At 38.3% G+C, this 24,366-nt stretch overlaps 3 protein-coding genes across 3 annotated transcripts; 2 read left to right on the forward strand and 1 right to left on the reverse strand.

Annotated features, from left to right (window-relative positions):
- Positions 1 to 701: 701 nt before the first annotated feature.
- On the reverse strand, positions 702 to 22,311 carry LOC306858411 (uncharacterized protein). Its single transcript, XM_079398943.1, has 7 exons — positions 22,164 to 22,311; positions 21,857 to 22,064; positions 21,537 to 21,641; positions 3,000 to 3,159; positions 1,406 to 1,517; positions 1,031 to 1,238; positions 702 to 935 (listed from the first exon to the last, which is right to left on the reverse strand). The coding sequence occupies exons 1-7, from the start codon at positions 22,256 to 22,258 to the stop codon at positions 807 to 809; spliced, it is 1,017 nt and encodes a 338-aa protein (XP_079255069.1). The 5' UTR covers positions 22,259 to 22,311; the 3' UTR covers positions 702 to 806.
- LOC306856154 (hemoglobin subunit beta-like) lies at positions 2,194 to 3,213 on the forward strand. Its single transcript, XM_079395200.1, has 3 exons — positions 2,194 to 2,525; positions 2,636 to 2,858; positions 2,980 to 3,213. Exons 1-3 carry the CDS (start codon positions 2,434 to 2,436, stop codon positions 3,109 to 3,111), a joined length of 447 nt encoding a protein of 148 aa, XP_079251326.1. The 5' UTR covers positions 2,194 to 2,433; the 3' UTR covers positions 3,112 to 3,213.
- A 980-nt stretch (positions 22,312 to 23,291) lies between the features above and the next one.
- LOC306856169 (hemoglobin cathodic subunit beta-like) lies at positions 23,292 to 24,156 on the forward strand. Its single transcript, XM_079395250.1, has 3 exons — positions 23,292 to 23,503; positions 23,606 to 23,828; positions 23,943 to 24,156. Exons 1-3 carry the CDS (start codon positions 23,412 to 23,414, stop codon positions 24,069 to 24,071), a joined length of 444 nt encoding a protein of 147 aa, XP_079251376.1. The 5' UTR covers positions 23,292 to 23,411; the 3' UTR covers positions 24,072 to 24,156.
- Positions 24,157 to 24,366: the final 210 nt, after the last annotated feature.

Below are 24,366 nucleotides of genomic sequence, written 5' to 3' on the forward strand. Positions count from 1 at the left end.
GCTAAATAATTCATTTATAAAAGTGCACCTTTCTAAGCATTTTAAATTGATTTTTCTTATTTGTGATGCAAAACCTTCTTAAAGGAACCCGTCAAACATCATATTCGTATTACTCAAGACTCTCGGACACAGCAAATATTACAGAAACCAATGATCTTACAGTGGTTTGATATTTGAATATCATGATGGTTGATATCATAATATCATAACACATGATGGTTATTTTAAAAGCCCATTACTTGTACTTTGAGCATATAAATGCAGCTTTGGTGAGTTTATTTGCAAAGATCGAGACACAACAAATGTGGAAGCAAAATGGCTTTATCAAATAAACAATATTTTCCACAAAAAAAAAAAAAAAAATGATTGCACAACCAATCAGGTGGCCATATATGCACAAAAATTGCACTTAAAAGTAAAATAATATGGCAGATCTGTATTCGGCGCTTTGTTGAGCAAGTCAGTCGTCCTGGCCGGTTCCGTTTTTGGAACCGATAACTGCCAATATAAAAGGTATATCAACCGAGAGTCCAGGGTTTATGTAAAAGTAAGTCAATTTTGAGTCATTTCGAATAAAAAAAAAAGTACAAATTATTATAGGATATCTCAGTAAGAATCCAATGTAAGACTTTTAGTTTATCATGACAAAAGGTTTTGGAAACATTTATGATCCATTCAAATAGATAAAAATAAGACATGACTCGTTTAATTCTGTGCCTTTTATTGAGAAATTTTATTCAGACATCACACTTGAGTTGGTTAGGGGTGCCGCCGCACAGTGTCGCGTATGAATGCCCACTGGAAGTTTAGCGGTACTTCTCAGCAAGAGCCAGGGCCAAGTTCTGAAAAAACTTGTCAACTGCCACGTGAACCTCTGGGGTGAAGTCTCCAGGGAAGAGCATGCCGATGACCACGATGACATTGTGTGCGAGGATCTAGAAAAGGATTACACACATTACCATGACTATACCAGGTCCATAATGAGAAGTCTTAAATTACACCTGGTATGTTTTGTCAAGGTGTAGCCTACCTTGAAGTTTGCCGGGTCAATGCGCAGCTTGAAAGCGTGAAGTTCGCTCAGGGCGGCCAAACCTCCCACAAGGTCGTCTATTTTTGAAACGGCATCGCCGACTGCACCCATAATAACCTTGCCATGCTTCTTCACAGGTGCAGACCCAGGGCTCAGGTCAGACCAGTGAGCGAAGTAGGTCTTGGTCTGAGGGTAGACGGTCAGCATTCTGAAAGGAAATAATAACATTGATCATTTCGGTGATCTAAACATTAGCTAGGCTATACTTTAAGGTACTCGAATAAATCAAAACATTAACTTCTTTATGTTATTTTGCAAAGTTATTTTACAAGTTGCTACATAGACCTGTATAGAAAGACAGTAATTCAGTATTACCTGCCGAGGGCTTCAGCGCCGATATCATCGGATTTGGAGCTGATCTTACTCCATAAGGCCTTCACAATAGATTTGTCCTTATCAGAGAGACTCATTGCTGCGTCTTCTTTTTCTCAAGTCAGATTGTCTTCAGAAAAAGATGTTGGCGAAAACAAGATTTTGTCCCACTTTTTATATAAAACTAAGGAAGGGCACACCCATCAAATCGGTCCAAACCACACCCCTTAAATGCCTTACTGCTGATCCCCAACGTGTGTTGTCCAATCAAAAACGTGCCAATTTGGTGCTTCTTGTTTAATTGAGATAACGATTTTCTTTTCACGTCCTTCAGGCGCTTAAGTAGTCTATGCAAATAAAACAGTTTTTATTCTCACTTAATCACCATTTTAAACTAATGAATCAGAATTAACACAATGTTCAAATGAACAACCCACTTGTGTAGCCTAGTATCGATTTATTTGTATATTTTATTTTATTTTATTGCTTCAAAACGTTAATAAATGGTGACTGAACTCTCGGAAAAGATGACATGACAAGATGGCATGAAATTTATTTCGAATAATAAAATTGATTTGAAAATCATCATTAACTGAAAACGCTTGTAATATAATTGCATTTGTCTGGTCATATATTGTTATCAAAATACCTATTTGTAACGGTGCTTTAGTGTTTAATTTTTAATTTTGCTTTTTCACAAAATGACTACATTTAATTGTAATGAGCCCTTACAATGTTTATTTTTTTTTAACGTTGTGAATATATTTGATCAACAACCATTTGGACGCAGAAAAAAAGCTTACTCATGTTTAAGACATCTTACAAAACCTTTTTTTTTTTTTTTTTTTGGACGGTGTCCGATCAGTGATGTATGCGTCACCTGCTTGGAGAAATTACCCAATAAGAATTTGCATCTTGTAATGGGCGGAGACATCACACATCAATAAATTGTACTCCGGTTTCTGAATTTCTACTAGTGATTCCTGCTAGACTTAAACAAGTGCCTTGTAAGGACACCCTAAAGCGTAGACATGGTTGAGTGGTCAGATGCTGAGCGAAGTGCCATCCTTGGCCTGTGGGGAAAGATCAATCCAGATGAACTCGGACCTCAGGCCCTGGCCAGGTATCATTGCATCACATTCTTTACAGACACATTCTATAAAGATTCTCTCCCTGTTAGATTATTTCAACTATGCAGTTTATTTAATGCTGTTCTTTATTATTCTGTTTAAGGTGTCTGATCGTGTATCCCTGGACTCAGAGATATTTCGCCACCTTTGGAAACCTGTCAAGCCCCGCTGCGATCATGGGTAACCCCAAGGTAGCAGGTCACGGGAGGACTGTGATGGGAGGTCTGGAGAGAGCCATCAAGAACATTGATAACATCAAGGACACCTTTATGGCACTCAGTGTGATGCACTCTGAGAAATTGCATGTGGATCCCGACAACTTCAAGGTAGGTTTTTGCAAGTAAAACTAATATTTACGTGATGTAAATATAGAAAACTGTTGTGCTCATATTATGTTGATTCATATTTATGGAAACACAGACACCTAATAAATCTCTTGTTCTACAGCTTCTGGCTGATTGCATCACCGTGTGCGCTGCTATGAAGTTTGGCCCCTCTGGTTTCAATGCTGACGTCCAGGAGGCCTGGCAAAAGTTTCTGTCTGTCGTCGTTTCCGCTCTGGGCAGACAGTACCACTAGAGTCTCATCACCAATAAACACCAGCTGTAATGCAGAAGACTGCGGGAGCTGTTCACACAAAGATGTAACTCTTATAAAATCAATAAAATAATGTTAAAAGCACTTTAATGTTGTTTGCTTCCATTTATTCCAAAAAAAAAAAAAACACTGATCAGCAGTCTATGATCAGAATTCTTAAATAGAAAAATGTTTTAGATGATAACCTAGGGAAAGAATTATGTTCTTAACTTTTAGCCAGTTTTTTGACTTGACTTAATGAGTCAGCAACTTATTTCTACAAGTAAGCCTTTCAAAGACAGTTATGATAGATCTGGGCACTGTGGGTGTTAACCGCTTAAATTCATTGATTAAAAAAAAAAAAAAAAAAAAATTATCACAACCTCCAGTGGCTCTACAGCATAGTTTCAAAATAAGCATGGCACTCTTCGTTATTTTTATAAATATAATTGTTTTAATCAACTAAATTCTCTTTCAAATGTACTTGTAAATATATATTAAAAATCGCAATTGTAGCCTACAATGTGCTGTTTTTTTTTCCTTTTCAAAATGCTGATTTTGTGCCTTTTGACTGGTATACAAAACTAAAAACAAGTTCCATGTTGAGCTCTAGCTAACTTGTTTAACTTTGTTTGTTTGTTTGTTTTTTAATGCTGCTGCTGCTGTTTTTTTTTTGTTTTTTTTCCAACTTGAACATTTTTGACACCTCCAGCAAACTTTAGACGTTTTATTACGGACTGATACTAAGATATAAAAATAATCAAATGTTAGGATGTCATTTAAATAAACTGCGCAACAAAATTATATGGCGTCTTACAGACTCACTAACACTATGGAGCAGGAGCAAAATTTTAATAGCTCTATTATATTTCCTGAGTTGCTGCCCGAGGTCATTAATGGTGTTTCTTTAAATCCTGACAGTGCTACTGCAATAATGCAAATTCACTAATAGGTCTGTGGTTTATAGTACTTTGGTGTACTACTCTGGGCCGGGTTTCTCGATAACGTTTGATCTTAGCGCTTAAGAGCGTTTTCTACGAGTCATTTTTACGAACGTTTGTTCTTGTTTCACGTGCGTTTCCCAAAAATGCACTTAACACAATCGCACGTAGCCGTGCTTTAAGTGCTACTTAGGAGTCACTATCCGTTTCTTAAGTGATGAAATGCCAATTTATAGAATGGCTCGTATTTGTAGTACACGCTCGTTTATTGAAATGTTAACCTAATGCTGCGTTCCAGTCAGCTCGGATAATATAATATAATATAATAAGTATAATATTAATCTACTATATATAATAATATTATATTATATATTTTATATACAGTGCCCTCCATAAGTATTGGAACAGCAGGGTTTTTCCTGGCTCAAAATGAGGCGGAGGTGACACCATCCTGATCATGTGCGCACAATGTTACCCACCCTTTAACGGGATAAAACAAACACTTTTTACCCACAACGTATTTAGGTGTTATAATAATTAAATAATGATTAAAATCATGAAACTTATACAACTTCACATTAATTTATTAAAAGTTTAACAAAAATGACATGTTTAGGGCTCTATGAAATGTTTTATTTTCTTTCACCATGTGTTTATTGTTACCAAATTCTGTGTTGTAGCATGTCTAATTATTTGAACATAAAATAAATATAAACATAAAAAATGTATTCTAATAGCCTTATGGAATTTTTTCTTTTTCCTCAGAAATTCTGTGTTGTGTCTAGTTATCAAATTAAGGCATAAAACTTTAATTTCATATATCTTTAAATTATTGAAAATCAAACTTTAGGGGATTTGCTATTAAAATTAAAACATGATCATTACCTTAAAAAAATTAAGTTTTAATAATTTTAGTAGTAGCAGCTACTGCAAGTGGCCGGGGCGACGAGGGCGGATGGTGACTGGAGCGCTGATGGTAGGAAGTAGCGTAGATTCCGGAAGTCAGGGGCGTAGCCATCATTTCAAAAGTGGGGGGGGGGGGGGGGGGGGGGGGGATGTCTAGTGTTATACCTGTTCTTTTTTTTTTCAGTTAATCCTTGTCTAATTGACAGGTTTTATTTTTAATCATACCTTTTTGCTTAATATGCTTTATGATTATATTGTTGTATATGATTATAAAACAGTAGGAAAGAAAGAGAGAAAAAAGAAAGAAAGAAAGAAATACAACAGCTTGTCACTGGGACAGTACCATTAAAAGGACATATTTGTACCTTATTTACCCCAAAAAGTTTCATAGTTGTACATTATGGTACATATTGGTACTCTATATGTGCACCTTTTTGAGTATAAGTTACAAAGATGTCCTTATAAGGGTACTATTGTTTACATATTTCAGATTGTATTTTGTGTGTGTTGTATGTACAGTACATGGCACACAGTAATGGATACTTGCACATTCACATACTTTATTCTGTTCTGTTCTATTATACATTAGTCTGATTAGTCTGTTAAAAGAAATATCTTATCATAGACAATGCTGTAAATAATCTTTACCTCTGAAGCCTCACTGAAACTCATTCACTCTCATCTGTATTCACTTCTGCCTCTGTCTACAGCAAATAAAGTAGTGTTTGAAACATGTACATACAGGGAATAGTGACATACAGAAGAAAATAACTAATTAAGTACACTGCTGGACAATAACCAATCATTTGTATACTAAATTATTTTTTTAACACTTATGGGGAACACATATTCACTATTAACTATGACCTTTGCCTCAATAAACTCTTCATTTACTGCTTATTAATAGCTTGTAAGGTAGTCGTGGTAGTTGTTAAGTTTAGGATTATGGGATGCAGAATATGGTCATGAAGAATACAGAATTAATATGTGCTTATGTGGTAATAAGCATCCAATATGCAAGCTAATAATTACCTACTGTAGTTAAAAATGATAGCTGAGAAGTTGTTCATCATACTAATGTTATTTTTTATTTTTCTATATTTGACTAATTATGTGTTTTTTATGATTGGTCCATATATAATCCTACAAAGGCTTGTGTATTAATAGATTTTATACAATGTAAAAACAGCCAGGTTTTAAAAGCCACTCTTCTCACCTGTAACTGTGTGTCGTCCTGATTCTGTCCTAACAAACCTAGGCTGACTGTTTCTTGTTCATTCTTGATAACACATAAACACGTCAAATTAGTGCAATAATGACAGAGCAGCCCTAAATTAAGATCGATCCTGTATCAGATCAGAGCTTGCACACTTGATTGAAATACATCATGTAGAATTGAACATTAGAGTTAAACATGTCACAATGCTGCAAACGCTGTAAAATCTCAGTTCAACATTATCTTTATTCTTATTTGAAGGGTTCTGATAACATACGTGTTAAAATAAAAGACGTTACAAAAGAGTTACGGAAAAATACACTGAAAATAAATAAGTGCATGTTTGTCCAGGCAGCTTTTTGTTTTCTCCATATAATGAACATCAAAACTTGCTAATTATTCAACAAGAGCAATAGGCAGAGTCACTCAACATTGTGCAACACTATTCGGATCCCACATACCAACTTACGCTGCTTGACTTTTTCGTAAAAAAGGAGTGAAGAGTTTCTTGCCGCTTTGAACTCATCTCGACCGAATAATGAATGATGGAGACAGCGCGGGACGGCGGGCGCGAGACTGGCATGTAGTGACGTCATAAACTGAGTGACTGATTGCCATGGAAACGTAAACGTCATGTATATCTTGTCTCTTTGAATTTTAAATTATTCTGCATTTATATATTGCTCCATTAAAACCTCAACATGTCGAGAACACAACTGTCCAATGAAAAAGTGCGGGGGGACACTTTTTATAAAAAGTGGGGGGGACACGTCCCCCGCGTAATCTACGCCCCTGCCGGAAGTGATCCGGAAATGGAGGATGATGTGGGAGATGCGGATAGTGGAGGCGGTGAATGGAGAGTAGTAGAAAATCGGAAAAGAAAGAAAAGTTGGGGACAAATATCAGAAACAGATAGTGAAAAAGGAAATCATCAGGTATGACGAAGGAAAGAGGACTATAAAGTGTTTTTTTTTTTTTACTTTTGTTAAAGTTCACAGTAACTTAAATCTATCAGAGGACTTAAGGAAATATAGGGATCAGATATTAAGTAGGCCTAAATATCCTAATTTATTGGAGGACAAAGGACCATCTGGATGTACGTTGGATTCAGAATTGACCTTGTATGAATTGAAAAAGGCACTTGACGGGGTTAAACAAACTTCTCCAGGTAGAGATGACATTTGTTATGAGATGATAAAACGTTTATCAGAAACATCGTTAGAACTAATTTTGAGCCTTTTTAATAAGGTTTGGGTGTCAGGAAAGTTACCAGCTGACTGGAAGCATGGGATCTATAGTGCCAGTTGCTAAACCAGGCAAGGACCATATGCAGCCAAATAACTACAGACCCATAGCTTTAACATGTAATTTGTGCAAATTGATGGAGTGTATGGTTATGAGTAGACTTGTATATGTCATTGAGAATAATTTTTTTTGTCACCATTCCAAAGTGGATTTAGGAAAGGACGTAATACAATGGATTCTATAATATGCCTGGAATCTGAAATAAGAAAGGCTCAGGTAAACAAGGAAGTTTTAGTTGGGGTATTTTTTGATGTCGAAAAGGCATATGATATGATGTGGAAAGAGGGACTTTTAATTAAGTTAGATGGAATGGAAATTAAAGGAAGAATATATAATTGGATCAGGAATTTCTTGTTCAATAGAACTATACAAATAAGAGTGGGTACTGCATTTTCTGAGATACATACAATAGAGAATGGAACACCTCAGGGTAGCGTTAGCAGTCCAATTCTGTTTAACTTAACGATTAATGACATTTTTTCAATGGTTGGGATAGGAAGATCGTTGTATGCAGATGATGGTGCGTTGTGGAAAAGAGGGCGTAATGTTGCGTATGTGGAAAGGTGTATGCAGACTGCTGTTAATAATGTAGAGAATTGGGCAAATGAATGGGGTTTCCGTTTTTCTGTAGCAAAAACTATGGATGAATATGGATGAATATGGAATATGGATGGATTCGAAGTTGAATTTTAAAATCCATATCCAGAAATTGGTGGACAAATGCAAAAAAGCGTTAAATGTTATGAGATGTCTAGCAGGAGTTGATTGGGGAGCTTGCAGACAGTCCCTTAAAAGAATATATTGTGCTCTGATAAGATCGGCTATTGATTATGGCACTATGGTATATAGCTCTGCATGTAAAACACAACTTTTAAAATTAGAGGCAATACAATCACAAGCAATGCAAATTTGTTGTGGAGCTTTTAGATCGTCCCCATTATCAGCAGTACATGTAGAGATGCCTCAAGAAATTTGTAGGCTCAAATTAAGGATGAGGTACTGGATAAGTATAAAGGGACATTCGGATAATCATCCAGTTAAAATGGTGTTGAAGGACTGTTGGGAATATGAATATAAAAAGTTATCAAGCTTTGGATGGAAGGCCAATGAGGAAGCACGGAAAATGGGTTTAAGTGACATACATATTACCCCTACTGTGGCTAGGTCAGCCATTCCTCCTTGGCTTTTCCCAATGCCTTTGATTGATATCCAATTGCATAAAGAAAAACATAATAATGAAACAAGTGTATTAGAAAGTCTAGTTGTACAGAAATATTTAGATGATACTTATTATAGTGCAGTACAATTATACACTGATGGTTCAAAGGATTCAGACTCTGGGAAAACTGCTGTAGCAGTATATATTCCTCTATTCAAAATTAAAATGTCAAAAAGAACTTCAGATCATATTTCTGTATTTGCTACAGAACTAATAGCAATCTTATTGGCACTTCAGTGGATAGAAGAAATACAACCAACAAAGGCAGTAATATGCACAGATTCTCTTTCAGCACTAAACAGTTTGTCAAGTGGAAAATCATTAGCAAGACAAGATATGATAAATTAAGTAATGCAAAGTCTTTTTAGAATAAGACAGTATGGACTTCTGGTAAATTTTGTGTGGGTACCATCACATATGGGTGTGAAAGGAAATGAGGAGGCTGATCATCTGGCTAAACAGGCATTAAATCATTCTCAAATAGACATTGAAGTGACATTAAGTAAAACAGAAATAAAAGTGATAATAGCGAAAGAAGTACAGGAAATATGGTAGAATGAATGGAAAGAAGGAACAAAAGGTAGACAGTTATACTGTATACAAGAGAAAGTTGGTTCAGAGAGAAGAAGATTTGGAAACAGGAAAGAGGACGTTTTAATAACAAGAATGCGTATTGGACATTGTTTATTAAATCAATGCTTACATAGAATAGGAAAACATGAGAATGGAAATTGTAACAAATGTGGGTTAATAGAAAATGTAGAACATGTACTGATAAAATGTGAGGCTTATGAAAGAGAACGTTTCCAACTAAGTCAAGCTTTAAGATATTTGGAAATAAATGATTTGTCAATACCGGTTTTATTAGGTGATGGACATAATCAAGAATATATCGCAAATTACTTGTTTATTTAAAGGAAACAGGATTGATTAATAGGATATAGGATACCGGTTTCTCTTGGTTATTTTTATTTATTTATTTTTTTAATAAGTAGCTTTTTGTTTCTAAACTTCCTATTCATTGTGCGCTTCACACTCCTTTCCAGTAGGTGGCGGAAATGCACCTTTTAAGTTGGCTTGCCAACCGCCATTAAATCCTAAAAGAAGAAGAAGAAGAAGCTACTGCAAGTTAGACCGAACTTGTATTTTGAAGGGTTGCCGTGAATACCTTTACAGGTCTGTGTGGCGCTAGTTTTACTCAAATGAAACGGTAAAATACTCATGAAGTGACTCTCAGAGCAGGTCTGGAGATGTTGTTCATGTGTTTATGTCCTCATTTAGTGAAACGGTAGACGCTGAAATCACCGCGAGCGTCGCGCGCTTCAGTGTGTGTTTCAAAACGAAACCGTGCGTCTCCGCCATTCATTCATTCATGCAGAGGTGAAAGCGTAATTTGAGTTAATGCTCATCAGATCGCGTAAATCAGTGGAAAATTAATAGTAATTATGATTCCGTGTAAAGAAATATCAAGTAAACTTGTATAAAAATATCAGTATTTTCCCAAATATGAACTAAAAACTCTAATGGACGCTGTTCAGTGACGCTTGCACGTGACTGCCTGCCAGAGTTTTGTCGACAACCAGAGGCGGTACAAAATTTGGCAGAGGCGGCCGCCTCATAATTCTCTTATGCAGGAAAAACCCTGAACAGTAAAGACAAAATTGCTCTGTTGGTTGTGGAGTCAAGACATTTGCAAATATGATTAAAAGATGAATATGAGACAAAACTACATAATGTCACATTATATATATATATAGCCGTTTCAACACATACATGTTTTACTAAATAAAAAGAACAGCACCTTTAGAGTTCATCCCACTCATTGATGTGAGCATAGGTATTGGGACAGTTGAACATAGGGCAGATATAAAAGATTAAAAGCTATTATTTAGTTGCAGATCCCTTGCGCACAATCACAGCAGTGAGTCTGTGACCCATAGACATCACCAGACTCTTGGTCTCATCCTTTGAAATATTTTCCCTGCCTTTAATGAAGCTAATTCCAATTGTTGCTTGTTTTTGGGGAGTTTCTGCCTTTACTCTCCTCTTCAGCTGGTCAAATTCATGTTCAATCGGATTTAAATCTGGAGATTGACTTGGGCAATCAAAGACTTTCCATTTCTTTGCCCTTATAAATTCCTTGACTGAACTGGCAGGGTGTTTTGGGTCATTGTCCTCATGCAATATAGTCGTGACGTATTGTCAAGTATGGTGACCCATACTCGAAATTGGTGCTCTGCGTTTAACCCATCCAAGTGCACACACACAGCAGTGAGTAGTGAACAAATGCACACACACACACACCGTGAACACACACCCGGAGCAGTGGGCAGCCATGCTGCAGCGCCCGGGGAGCAGTTGGGGGTTCGGTGCCTTGCTCAAGGGCACCTCAGTCGTGGTATTGAGGGTGGAGAGAGCGCTGTACATTCACTCCCCCCACCTACAATCCCTGCCGGCCGGGGACTCGAACCCGAAACCTTTCGATTACGAGTCCAATTCTCTAACCATTAGGCCACGACTTCCCCTAAAAAAGGGGAAGGGGGAAAGGGACTGCATTTAACCCATCCAGGTACACCTGGAGCAGCGGGCAGCCATCAATGCGGCGCCCGGGGAGCAGTTGAGGGGTTCGGTGCCTTGCTCAAGGGTCTCACCTCAGTCGCGGTTGCCGGACCTGAGACTCGAACCCACGACCTTCGGGTTACAAGTCCAACTCTCTATCCATTAGGCCACGACTGCCCCCTATGAAGCACTTCCCAATCTGGTGGCATTTTCTTGAATATTGGTAGGCAAGATGGTTTTGTACCCTTCCAAATTCATTCTGCTACTGTCATCCTACATTAAGTCATCAGTAAAGTTGAGAGGGCCTTTTCCAGAGGCAGCCATGCATGCCCATGCCATGACAACACCTCTACCATGCTTTACAGATGAGGCTGTATGATTGGGATCATTGCAGTTCCCTTTTTATCTCCACATTTTTGCTTTCCCATTTTTCCAAGCTCTAATCTTGCCTTTCTATTTTTGGTGCTGGTCAGAGGTTTGTATCTTGCTGTGTAGCATCTGTAATTCTGTGTCAAAGTCTCCTGAGGACAGTAGATTGTCAGAGCATCACCCCAGCTTTCTGGAAGTTGATGGTGATTTTACAGACATGTCTTTTAGGATTCATTTTCACAGCTTTTATGATTCTTCTGTCATCAACTACATGTTGTTTTCTCAGCTGACCAGGTAGTTGTTGGTTGCTGGTGTCACTGGTGGTTTCCAAACTCTTGATTTCTCCATGCCCTTTGTTTTTGCTAGAGCTCTAACTGACTTCCTCTTTTCTTTTAGCATCCTAATTGCTTGCTTTTCTCTCAAAGTCAGCTCCCTCGTCTTCATCCTGGTGTGTGTGTGTCATCATCGATTGCAGGATTAAGAATGCAGAAGTAATGGATATAACTGATACGACACATTTCATACTTTTAATATCTGAAGAATTAATGCAACAGGACACAACTGATCACTTAGAAAGACCTGTGAGGCAACTGTTCCAATACTTATGCTCACATCAGATAGAGGGATGAAACTCTCAAAGTGCTGAACTTCTTATCTGGAAAAACATCTATGTGTTAAATCACCCAATAATAAAATGTGACATTCTGTAGTTTTGTCTCATATTCATCTTTTAATCATATTTGTAAATGTCTTGACAACAGAGCAATTTTGTCTTTACTGTTCCAATACTTTTGGAGGGCACTGTATAGTACATTAATATTATACTTGTAGATTAATATTATACTATATATTATTGTAATATCTGTAGAGACGTTATTTCCGGGTCCAATATATGGCAGGTTTTCATCATTGACAGATTTTTTTTTTTTTTTCAGTCGTTTCTATTTTTTCTATTTTTTCAGTATTTCTATTTTTTGTTTTCTGCCATTTTTAATTATTTCATTTATACATTTATTTAAACAAAAAACGAGTAATAAAGTGTACAATCAAAAGCTTTAATTATAATCACATTGCACTTGAATAAAGTTAAAGGTGTAATCTGCCGATTGTCCTGCAGGTGAACTCATAATTCTCTTTCGAGGGAACTTCAAACTGCATCCTCTAGGGGTCGCCATGGGGAACGCCTCGTGACCAGTGTCTTGAAGCATATATCTAAACACGACAATAACATTGGCCGGCGACCACAGTATAAAGGGGCACCGGGAGAACACGTCATCCTCTTCTTCGTCTTCACTGAACGTTTGTTTATGTTAGCAGAAGCTAAGCATGACTAGGAATGCATGTTCTCTCACCGGAGGCTTTGTTCTGATACCAGCAGTTTCACACGGCTCGCGGAATTTCGATGTGGGTATCTGTCTGCAGTTATTGGGCAGACGATTTATAACATGTTTTAACCACATTATACTGCATTCCAGGAGCCTTTCTTTCTGCGTAGTTTGCATGACTCTCTGTGCTCAAGTGTTGGCTTGCGAGCCATCGCGATGCTTGCTGAAGCCACGACCCTTTCTGTATGACCGAGGTTATGCAGGACCCTCCCGCACCTGCGTTGCAGTCTCTCATGTTGGGCCTGCGCAGGAGCTGTGGTCGGTGAGTACGATCCATTTCATCTCTTCATTTTCTATTGCTAGTTTTGTGGCTCACTAACTAGCTCTCTCCGCAGCGCTATGTGGACCTGTTCTTTGACTGACAGGGTAGAACCTCCGCGAGTGCCTCCCCTGCTGAAGTCAGAACCTCTCGATCTGTCGGTACTAGATCCAGCCTGGATGATAGCCTACATCTTCGGCCTCTGCTTCTGCTGGATCATGCAGCCAAGTCGCTTGGCTTCTGCTGGAGCCTCCTTGGCCTTCAGGTCCCCAGTATTGCGCTACAACACAGGACTTGCGGGTCCTCCATTCAGGCTGGGCCTGCTCCCTGACGTCCTGGCTGGGTGTTTGCTTCGAGAAGCTGCCCCGGCCAGGATGCGCTACTCGTGTCTTGCATCAAGAGGCTTCCTGAGATTTGACTCACCCACTTAAGCATCATGCACATTCTCTGAGTTAGACCTCCTCTCAGTAAGGCGTTGAGAAACTTCACTCCTTAACTCCACTCTGCAGTTCAATAGATGGTCAAAAAATCTGCATCTCCCTGTCGCACTGCCCTTACGGTCGAACCAGTGAATCGTGGAGTGGGCTTGAGTACACTGCTTTCCCGGAGGTACGAGTGCGAGATGTTTCTGCGGAAACCCTTCCTGAGTGCTTTAGCTCTGGTTATTGGCTCCCGTTGGTCTATGCTCTCTATCAAGATGTATAGGACTACGTTCGCCTACTAACAGATGACAATCTCCCTTTGGGTGCTGCTGGACTGTCCTTTTAATCTGGCACTGCCTTTTGGTCAAGCTAGGGTGTGCTCCCCTCACTGTGAAAGCTAGCTATGCACCTCCTGTTCCCAGTTTGTGTCGTAGGGACCGCCTCAGCCCGAGGGCTGAGAAGCGCCCCTCCCAAGAACTCTATATGCAACCGTACCGAGTTGTTAGGCCCATCCCTGTCGCCTTCTTGGTCAGTTGCCTCCATGTGGAATCTGTTGCTGTTGGAATGTGTGATCCCCTTCTAAGCCTGGATCCCATTTTCGGTGTCTCATTTGTGGTTAATCTGCTCTCTGGACATGGCAGTGCTCCCCTCACTGCGGGAGGTTCTTTATGAGCTGTGTGGCGATGACACCAGGAAGTTTGTCCGCTTGCTGCCTCCCTGATGAGTTACCCTGTTGGTCAGGCCTGGCAATGCTCTGCTCACCTAGAGGTTACCTTTGAGCTTGCCACTCCCGGTCAAGCGTCTGAGGACTCCTCTCACCGGGTCCTGTACTCCCTGGAGCTCTGTTGAGCAGCAACCTCAGGTTGTTAGGCCCCCTCTGCCTCCCTGTTAGGTTGCTGCCCTTGTTGGTTGAGCTCAGCAGTGCTCCCCTCATCCTAGAGGATCACCTATGAGCACGCCGCTCCCAAAACTGAACGTCTGAGTCCCTCTCCTATTTTGAGAGTTAAGCCTCCGCTCTCTAGAGCTCCAGTTAGCAGTCATGCCAGGTTGTTGGGCCACCTTCTGCCTCCCTGGTAGGCTGTTTTTTTTTTGGTCGAGCTAGCATTGCTCCCCTCACCATAGAGGGTCACCTATGAGCATGCCGCTCCCCTCTGAGCGTCTGAGTTCCCTCTCATGCTGAGAGTTGGGTTCTCCACTCTCCAGAACTCTGTCATTCAGCGAGCTAGCATTGCTCCCCTCACTTAGAGGGTCACCTATGAGCATGCCGCTCCCTTCCGAGCACCTGAATTTCTCTCTCATCATGAGGATTGGATTCTCTGCTCTGTGGGATTCACCGTGAAGTCATGCTAATGGGTCAAGCCCTTTCTCTGCTTAGGCTGATCTCATGGTGTGTTCGGCCGTGTTCCCCTCACTCCGAGGGTCTCTTATGAGCACGCAACCCCTCCCTGAGCGCTGGAGTTTCCCTCTCATCCTGAGAGTTGAGTTCTCCACTCCCCAGAGCTCTGTGAGTCAGCAACTTCAGGTTGTTAGGCCTCTTTCTGACTCCCTTTTAGTTGCTCGCTTTGCTCCCTAGAACGGTGTTTACAAATCCATGTTATGGTAAGTGCACACGCTAGTCTCTGTGCACTTTCTGAAAGCCACGTTGTGGTAAGATCACACATAGAGTGTTTTGCGGTCTTTCTAAAATCCTGTACGGTATGGGTTACGTGCTGCAGCTTATTCTTTGGGTTGGTTAGGCCCCGGTTTCGCCTTGGGCCCCACTCTACCTATTTCTCCCACTGTTTCTAGGCTTGAACAGTGGGGTGCTACCGAGGGTCTGTTGAGGCAGTTCCCTCAGCGAGCTCAGGCAGAGCAAGCGGTAGGTTGGGTGACAGGCCAAGACCTAGCTACTATCCTAGGCACTTGGCTGTATCCCCTTAAAGGAATCTTTCCTTTTGATTCTAAGCCTTCGAGCTCTAACCCGGGTCTGGGAGTCCCGGCCCTTATCAGGTAAGTTTTTTAGGGTATGCAGCTCGGGTCTTTGGCCGTAGGGGATAATGTCACTGACAGCAGTCTAACCGTCCCAGGGGCAACTCCCTTAAGCTTTGGTAGACTTGGTACTTGGTGCTCTCCTTTGTGCTCGGCATGCACTCCCCTCAGCATGGCAGTGTGGGTATATCGTTCCACATAGCGACCCCTAGAGGATGCAGTTCAAAGTTCCCTCAAAAGGGAATGTCTCAGGTTATGTATGTAACCATGGTTCCCTGAGTAGGGAACAAGACACTGCATCCTCTAAACCTTGTGACATGCTTCGGATGCAAGCTTCAGACGAAGAAGCGAATGACGTGTTCTCCGATCGTTTTTACGAACTTCTTAGGCTTACGATGCTTTTGGGAAATGCAACCCTGTCCATTGAAGGCATAGAAGCCCAAAAATTTAACTTTATTAAAACAATTATTTCTTTAACTTTATTGGGACCACAGAATTTATAAGGTAAGAGACATGCTTTTTTTCCCCAATTAATCTTATCTATTAAAGAATTCCCCCCAAAAATTCCCCTTGGAGTAATTCTTTTCCTTGACTGAAACACATTTCTTATCATTTTATTACTACATTTTGGGTCATAAATACACTTGTCATCAACCAAAAAATTCGGCTCCCTTTTTACAATCACTTCAAACAACAGATGGCAATGCATTAAGTGAACAAGGCCATTTGGTATAGCTTAAACAATTGTAAGAAATTCCTTATGAACAACAGGAAAATTGTATTTCAACATGAAATCACAGTAAGCATGAACAGTCCTTTGTGGATCTAGTATATCACAAAGATAAATAATACCTTTTTCATACTAATTCTTCATAAAAATCGACTTGTTCTTTACTAAAATTCTCTCGTTATTCCATAGCTTCACTTTATGCGGGGTGAAATTCTGAACTAAACAAAGTTTCCATGCCAAAAGTGCCTGTTCATGGAATTTAGAAAGTTTTATGGGGAGTTTAGTAGGGGAAATGTTACAAGTAAACAAAAATGTAAGACCTCCCACGTATTTATAGATATTGTGTGGGATAAAGTACCAAATATAATCTGGTGAATTGACACAATTCTTAACCCAATTTACTCTGAAAGTATAATGTCAAAAAAAGCAAGCATGTCAAAACCTCCATCAGCTTTCTTACCACAGTGAACTTGTTTCTTCAAATGCTGATGCTTGTTTTTCAAAAAAAGTTAAACAAATTATTAATTTGTTTACATGAATTTTCATGAACTAATAATGAAAAAGATGGGTATATAAAATGAGACAGACATTCTGCTTTTATTAAAAGAACTCTACCAAGGAAGGATAAATCTCTTTGAAGCCAGTTGTTAAATATTAGTTTTGCTTTTTTAATTTTAGGAAGAAAATTCATTTCTTGTCTAAGAGAGATTTCCTTGGAAATATGGATGCCGAGATATTTCACATTATCTTTAACAGGTGTATTGTTCACGGATGCTTCAAGTTTATCAAACAAACAAAGAATTTCACATTTAGGAATATTTCATTTTAAACCAGAAGCCTCCAAAAAGGTGTTAATGATTTCAAGGACTTTTGCAACCTGATTTGTTTTTTCTAAAAAACAGGGTTGTATCGTTGCAAAATACTAATCTCACGATCAAAAACGGTCAACCCTTTGATATTAGGATAATTTCGAATATTTAAAGAGAGTAATTCCACAACTAATAAGAACAAAAGGGAGGGGGGGGGGGGATTCCACAACCTTGCATAACTCCCCTGTTAATAGGAAATCTATTAGAAATATCAAATTGAAAGAGAACTGAACTATTAATATCCTTATATATATATATATAGCCTAATTTTAACCATTTTTATAAAGTTTTCTCCAAAACCAAACAACTCTACAGTAGAAAATAGAAATTTATGTTCAATGGTATCGGACGGATAATGGTATTCAATGGTATCGGTGCATAACGTTTTGCTCCGTTTCCAGGTTGAACATGTTTCCTGGAAACGGTGTGCAACGGGGTTTGAGATACGTTTTCTCTTGTCTGATGGGTGTGTCAAAAATGTCAGCCCAATCAGCAGCAACGTGTATATAAACCACGCGGTATTACAGAGACAACTGGCACAATGTGTCCAAGTGAAGTCATTTACAAATGTGTCCACTGCATACGCAACAATTGAAGATATCTGAAGACATGTTTGTCGTAAGAGTTTTATAGTAACATAGCATATCAACGTGAAGTAAATGTAATTAACATCAAAATAAATTCACAAGAGCAAGTATATTGTTTGCACATGTTTATTTACATTAAAGGCAAAATAACTGAAATAAGAGCACAAGTATAGATCTGGAACTTCTTTAAGTCTAAATATGTAGTAATTGCAATGTCTTCTGGTCCATATCCTTTCCTCAGGAAGGTGTGCAGACACCGATTAATGTAACAAATACTATACATATTTATATATTTTGCTATTGTTGTCACGGTGCACACAGCAGGAAGGAATATGCAGACGAGGATGTAAACTCAAATATATGTCTTTAAGACATCAAGGCATGGCAGGACAAGGCAAGGCAGACACAGACAGGAACACCGGGGAGTAACGAGTAGACCAGACGAAATCCAACTGAATAGACAGGACTATAAATACACAGGTAAATCATAGATAATTAGACAAACACAGCTGGAAAATAATTAACTAATGATTACATTTAACAAGGACAGGAAACAAACCAAATATGGACACAAGAGGCAGGAACACGACACACACGACAGAGGAGTGACAATTGTATTATGGAGTGACACTTTCATAAACTTTTCTATGCTCCTCTGATTATATAATGGTAAATATTACAATATTATAGCACAACAACAGTGATCAGCAATAATGATAAGCCTAATACTCACAATAAAAATAATAAGGTCATATAGATCATAACACAGTCTAAGAAATGGATTATCCTTCACCTGAAATGTTTGTCTTTTCGTCCTGAAATGCGAGGCAAATGTTGGATCACAAAGAACCACAGTTTCCACAAATCCCTTCACTCAATTGGGATGTTCTCTTTTATTCTGGATGGCAGGGGCAGTGACTGTAACATTGAGCGTATTTTGCAGTATTAAACACGTATTTATACCGATTTAATCAACGATAAAGTTCTGCTTAAAGTAACTTAAGAACGTCATAGAGTGTTAAGAAGTTTTCGGGAAACGCAGCTGTTCAATATAATTAGGCTACACTGTCAAAAAAAGAGTAGGATTTACTTGAAAAAAGCTTGGAAACCAGTTTTTACTCAGGAAAGGCTAGAATTTTAAGTTTAGTTCAAGTTAAGTTTACTTGTGAATTCCCAGTGAATGTTATTGACTCTTTGTACATTTTCTTAAGTAGGCTAATGCTTATCACTGTAAAAACTGATGCTGTTAAATAACAGTAATTTAGTGCATTGAGATTCGGTCACCAGTGAAGACAAGTGATGTTTATTAAGAACGGACAAAAATATGAAAGAACAAAAATAAATGCAGAAAAGTATGGCATTAACAGCTGCAGAGTTTATAAATGAAGCATTGAACATTTGTTGAATATAACTTGATCAAATTTGACTTTTTCAATATTTGGACAATTAGTTAATAGTTAAGTTCTTTACAAACTATTCTGGTATGACAGTACACAAATAAACCACAACATTAACACTGATATTATAACATTCAACAGATGCATGTGTGTGAAAGAATGTGAGCATGTGTATGGATGACAGTTTGTAAACTCCATTTCTACTAAACAACACATTTAACATTTTGTTTTTACAATATTTACACTTAGTTTGTTTCATATGCCATGAATACTGATCATGTATCACTGTCAATTTTCATGATCTCTTTAGCATAATTGATGCAGTCATGAAGAAGCCCCATCAGCACAGCATGTGACATCTTTTACAACATCCAGGGCAGCATCCTCCTTTAATACCACTGTTGCATCAGTTTGGGGGAAATGTCATTCTCCTCTATGACCAGCATTCATCCCAGTCACTGCCTGTGCTTCATCAGTGGCCTAAAAAGAGAAAAACATTTGAAAAAAGAAAACATTTAATTATTAAACTATCCATTTTCAGATAGAGGTGCATCCACATCAGTAAGGATAGGTAAATAGTCGGTTTTATAATTTCATCCACTTTGTGTGTTTGTTTAATGTTCGTCTACCACAGCGCTGTAGAATACTATAATGGCAGCACTAGTGTGAGGGCATGTAATATTGTTTAAATAAATATATTGTTTTCAGAAAGCTACTTCTTTACTGAAACATTAAAACAGACATGACATTCACATACCTCACAATCTTCCATGTACGTGGAGGGCTGCTCTTTAAAGGGTTAGTTCACCAAAAAATGAAAATGGTCATAATTTACTCTCCCCCATGTTGTTCCAGACCCATACAAACTCTGCTAATTTTTGGAACACAAGTAAATATATTTAATTTTCTCTTAATTTTTTGTCCTCCATTGCAAGTCTGGGAGACCAATATTTTCTTCTGAACAGACATGTTCGCTATCATATAATTTAAGATTTATTCATATATAAATATTGGAATGGATTACTTTTACAATGACTCTGTATTTAAGCTTGAAAATACAGAGTATCTAGACTCTCAATGGATTAACAAAAAATTATGAGAGAACATTTAAAATATATTCATTTGTGTTCTAAAGACAGACAAAAGTCTTACAGGTTTGGAATGACATGAGGGCAAGTAAATTATTTTTTGTGTGAACTATTCTTAAATTATTTTTTGTGTGAAAGGAAGACCAAGAATGATGACTCTCCAAATACAATACAAAAATACAATACAATACACTATATAAAATTTACCAAAAAAGTCAAATTTGATCAAGTTATATTCAACAAATGTTCAATGCTTCATTTATAAACTCTGCAGCTGTTAATGCCATACTTTTCTGCATTTCTTGCATGTTACTTTATGACTGTTTTCTCTTGTTTTTAATAAATATTTACCTTTTGAAAGTCATTCTTTGTGTGATTTTAAAATGAACAAGATTTGTAGGTTTAACGCCTAGCTTGATTTGGGATCATTTTAGCCTAGCAATGTAGTCATTTTAGTCCATAAAAAAGTAACCCCGCATGCTGCGTTAAACATAATAACCCAACTTGGGTTGTTTTTAATTCAGCAGTTTTTAGACTGTATGAATTGAACGAAATGGAAAAGTAGAAATATATTTTTCAAATAGAAATATGTAAAAAAAATATATATTAATTTGCTTTTGATATAGGCTACATATTGCATGTACAAATAAACAACCTATTGTCAGCCTAACTGTAAAGCGTTACAACTAAAAATCATAATCGCCTTCAAAAACATTGTATGGATTTTTTTCCACTTTAGCCTACATTGAGAAGATGATTTGCATTTGCTAAAATGTACTTTATTTACTTTCACTCAAGTATGCTTTTAGGCTACTTTTAACTGTAAAATATTATAATAATTTGTTCATCAAAAATGAAAGAGATACTGACATTTTCAAGGTTAGGCTACAGGCTGAGTAAGTAAGAGGAACTTATTAGAACGGAGCATCCATAATGAAATTCGTAAAATAGAAAGATTCCTGCTTTGATAATGTACAATGCTGAGAGTTTACAAATAGCTGTGTTCTCCCTCTGTGACTGGCATGGTTAAGGACAATCCTTTACTGATTTGATATAACGACCAGAAAAAACACAGAAGAGACATTTTGATTGTTATAGATTTTATTAGTTGCATCTGATCTTTTAGCTTTATCATTTGAAGTGCCTCTGTTTGAAGATGCACGAGAAGCCCCGGAATGATGAGCTTATCTGTATTTATCAGCGAGGGCTGCAGACAGAGCCGCGAGGAACTTGTCCACGGCCACGTGCACTTCTGCAGTGAAGTCAGCGGGGAAATGAACTGCAAGAGTCACGAGGATGTTATGGGACAGAATCTGGAAAATAACCCAAAAAGTAGTAAATAAACAGTTAATACACTGTAAATTAATAATTCACATTCTATTTCACATCGTGAATTTCTTATTTTGTTTAACACATAGAGTGCTCCTATACCATCATTTGGGTGTGTCAGATTAACGTAACACTTTAAATGTAAGTATAAGCATTGAAACACTGCACAAACAGCTTATTACCAAGTAGCCCATCTCACCTTAAAGTTTCCAGGGTCTACGCGGAGCTTGGTGGCATGGAGATCACTCAAGGAGCTCAGTCCACCAATAAGATCATCCATTTTGCCCACAGCATCAGTGATGGCTCCCATCACAGTTTTGCCGTGCTTCTTCACTTGGGCAGAGCCGAGAGAGTGATCGGGCCAATGAGCAAAATATATTTTAGTCTGAGGGTAGACAGTAAGCATTCTGCGGGAAGGAAATGAATCCGTTTATTGCACATAGTTTTGGCAATTTTGCAGATGTTTTTGAAGTAAAAAAAAATTTATTTAAATGTAGAGCTCTTACCTTCCCAGAGCTTCTTGGCCTATGGCGTCGGTTTTACTAGAGATTTTACCCCAGAAGGCCTTGACCACAGCTTTATCCTTTGCTGTCAAACTCATTTTCAGATCCTTGTTATTAGAAGAGCAGAGTTTTAGGTGTAGAATAGGGGGTCTTTTTATAACGCGCAATTCTGCCACACCCAACATCGCATCAGCTCCACCTCTCAGACTTCAGCCAACATTTGGGCTTCGGGTGATTTGTGTCAATTAATTTCAGCATTCATTATTTTATCAAAAATATTGAGTGGTATATGTTTATTTTATTTTTCATATTTAGGCCTATTCAATTTATTTGTTTTAAATGTATAAATGTGTAATAACAATAACAATTATTATTATTATTATTATTACAGAGTAGCCTATATGAAAACGTAAATAATCAATTGGCTGTTGTTGTATCGGCTGTATTTATTTTATTTTATTTTTGTCTGAAAAATATTATTGTCTTTATTTTGTTTTAATTATACCACTAAGATACAATTTATATTCAGTGGACTGTCCTTACATGTATGAGATGCTTTGGGGTCTTTTGGGGACACCACATGGCACCTAAAGGGTGGGGCAAACCAAAAAGAACAGGACACCCACGGTTATCAAAGTTTAACAAATTAAGAACATTTTAAAACGGGAGGAGCGGGTCTGAAGGTCCAGATAAAGCAAAAAGAGCTGGCACTCGTTCAAATTAAAATTTTTAATGAGCAATTCGATGTGTTCGTTTTGGATAATTTGACGTTAAATTCATATACCACACCTGAGCTTTTCACCTACTGTTGCCACTGATTCATTTGTCCGAATATTACTTCTAATAGTCTACTTTGACTATTTGCCATTCATTTTGTTAATATGACTTTGTTAAGTAGGCTTCTAGGATTATTACAGGGTTTGGACAATTTTTTTTTTTTTTGGATTTAGAACAAATAACACAAAGCCTTGATTAGACAAGCACAATAGACCCAAATACACGCATTCGTGATTTTGTTGATAGAAAACTTTATTTTGTCATGTTTGAAAAATAGGCCCATTTCTGACAAAACTACTTTGCAGTTTCTAATCGAAATGTAACATAAATTAGGATCGGATCCAATTTCCACACAGAGCCAATCGGTCTCAGAGCCTGTTGTGGGGCGGGGAGTGCGAGTATAAATAAAAACTCCGCGCGCATCTATCTCTGTTCAGCATTCACTCTTGTTGAAAAAGTAAAGAGATAATCACAATGGTGGCGTGGTCAGATTCCGAGCGCAATACTATTGCGAGTGTCTGGAGCAAAATCAACGTCGGCGAAATCGGACCCCAGTCTCTGGCAAGGTAATTTGATAGTTTGTCAATGATGATATATATAATAACAGGTTGTTCATTCAGTGATGCATAGACTTCGGATTTATGCATTTCCATTGTTTCACATGACAGGGTGCTGATTGTATATCCCTGGACTCAGAGGTATTTCGGTTCCTTTGGAGACCTATCCAGTGCGGCAGCAATCCTGGGCAATCCCAAGGTGGCAAACCATGGCAAAACTGTGATAAATGCGTTGGACAAAGCCGTGAAGAACTTGGATGGCATCAAAGGCACTTACTCTGAGCTCAGCCAGCTGCACTGCGAAAAACTCAACGTTGATCCAGACAACTTCAGGGTAAAGTCTACTTCATTATTTTCCAAGTTTGAGCTTATTAATATGGATAACGCAGCACCTCCGTTATACAGACTGTTGTTACCTAACAAATGCACGTTTTCTTGATTCACACAGCTGTTGGCCGATTGTCTTACCATCGTCATTGCGACTGCATTTGGACCCGCGTTCAGCCCCGCTGTTCAGGCCACCTGGCAGAAATTCCTGTCCGTAGTTGTGGCCGCTCTCTCCAGCCGTTACTTCTGAAGTCCTGCTCGAGATCCCTGCCTCAATTTAATCATTATCCAATGCATTAAAGATTTAAAAATATATATAAATAAAGCATTCAGTCAAGGAGTGGATTTTGAGTCTTTTCATTTATCGACTTTAGCATGTGGCAAAAATGATGTTAGTCATTTGTCATTGGTTAATGAACATATCTGTTGCCATCATGTTCAGCATTAGCAGTGGTTGAGCAATATTATATGACACTCAAAATTATCTTATTAGAACTCAGTTTCATATGCAGACTTACAGAGGGGAACCTATAGTACCTGACAGG

Source organism: Barbus barbus (genome assembly GCF_936440315.1).
Source record: "Barbus barbus genome assembly, chromosome: 3".
Taxonomy (NCBI): domain Eukaryota; kingdom Metazoa; phylum Chordata; class Actinopteri; order Cypriniformes; family Cyprinidae; genus Barbus; species Barbus barbus.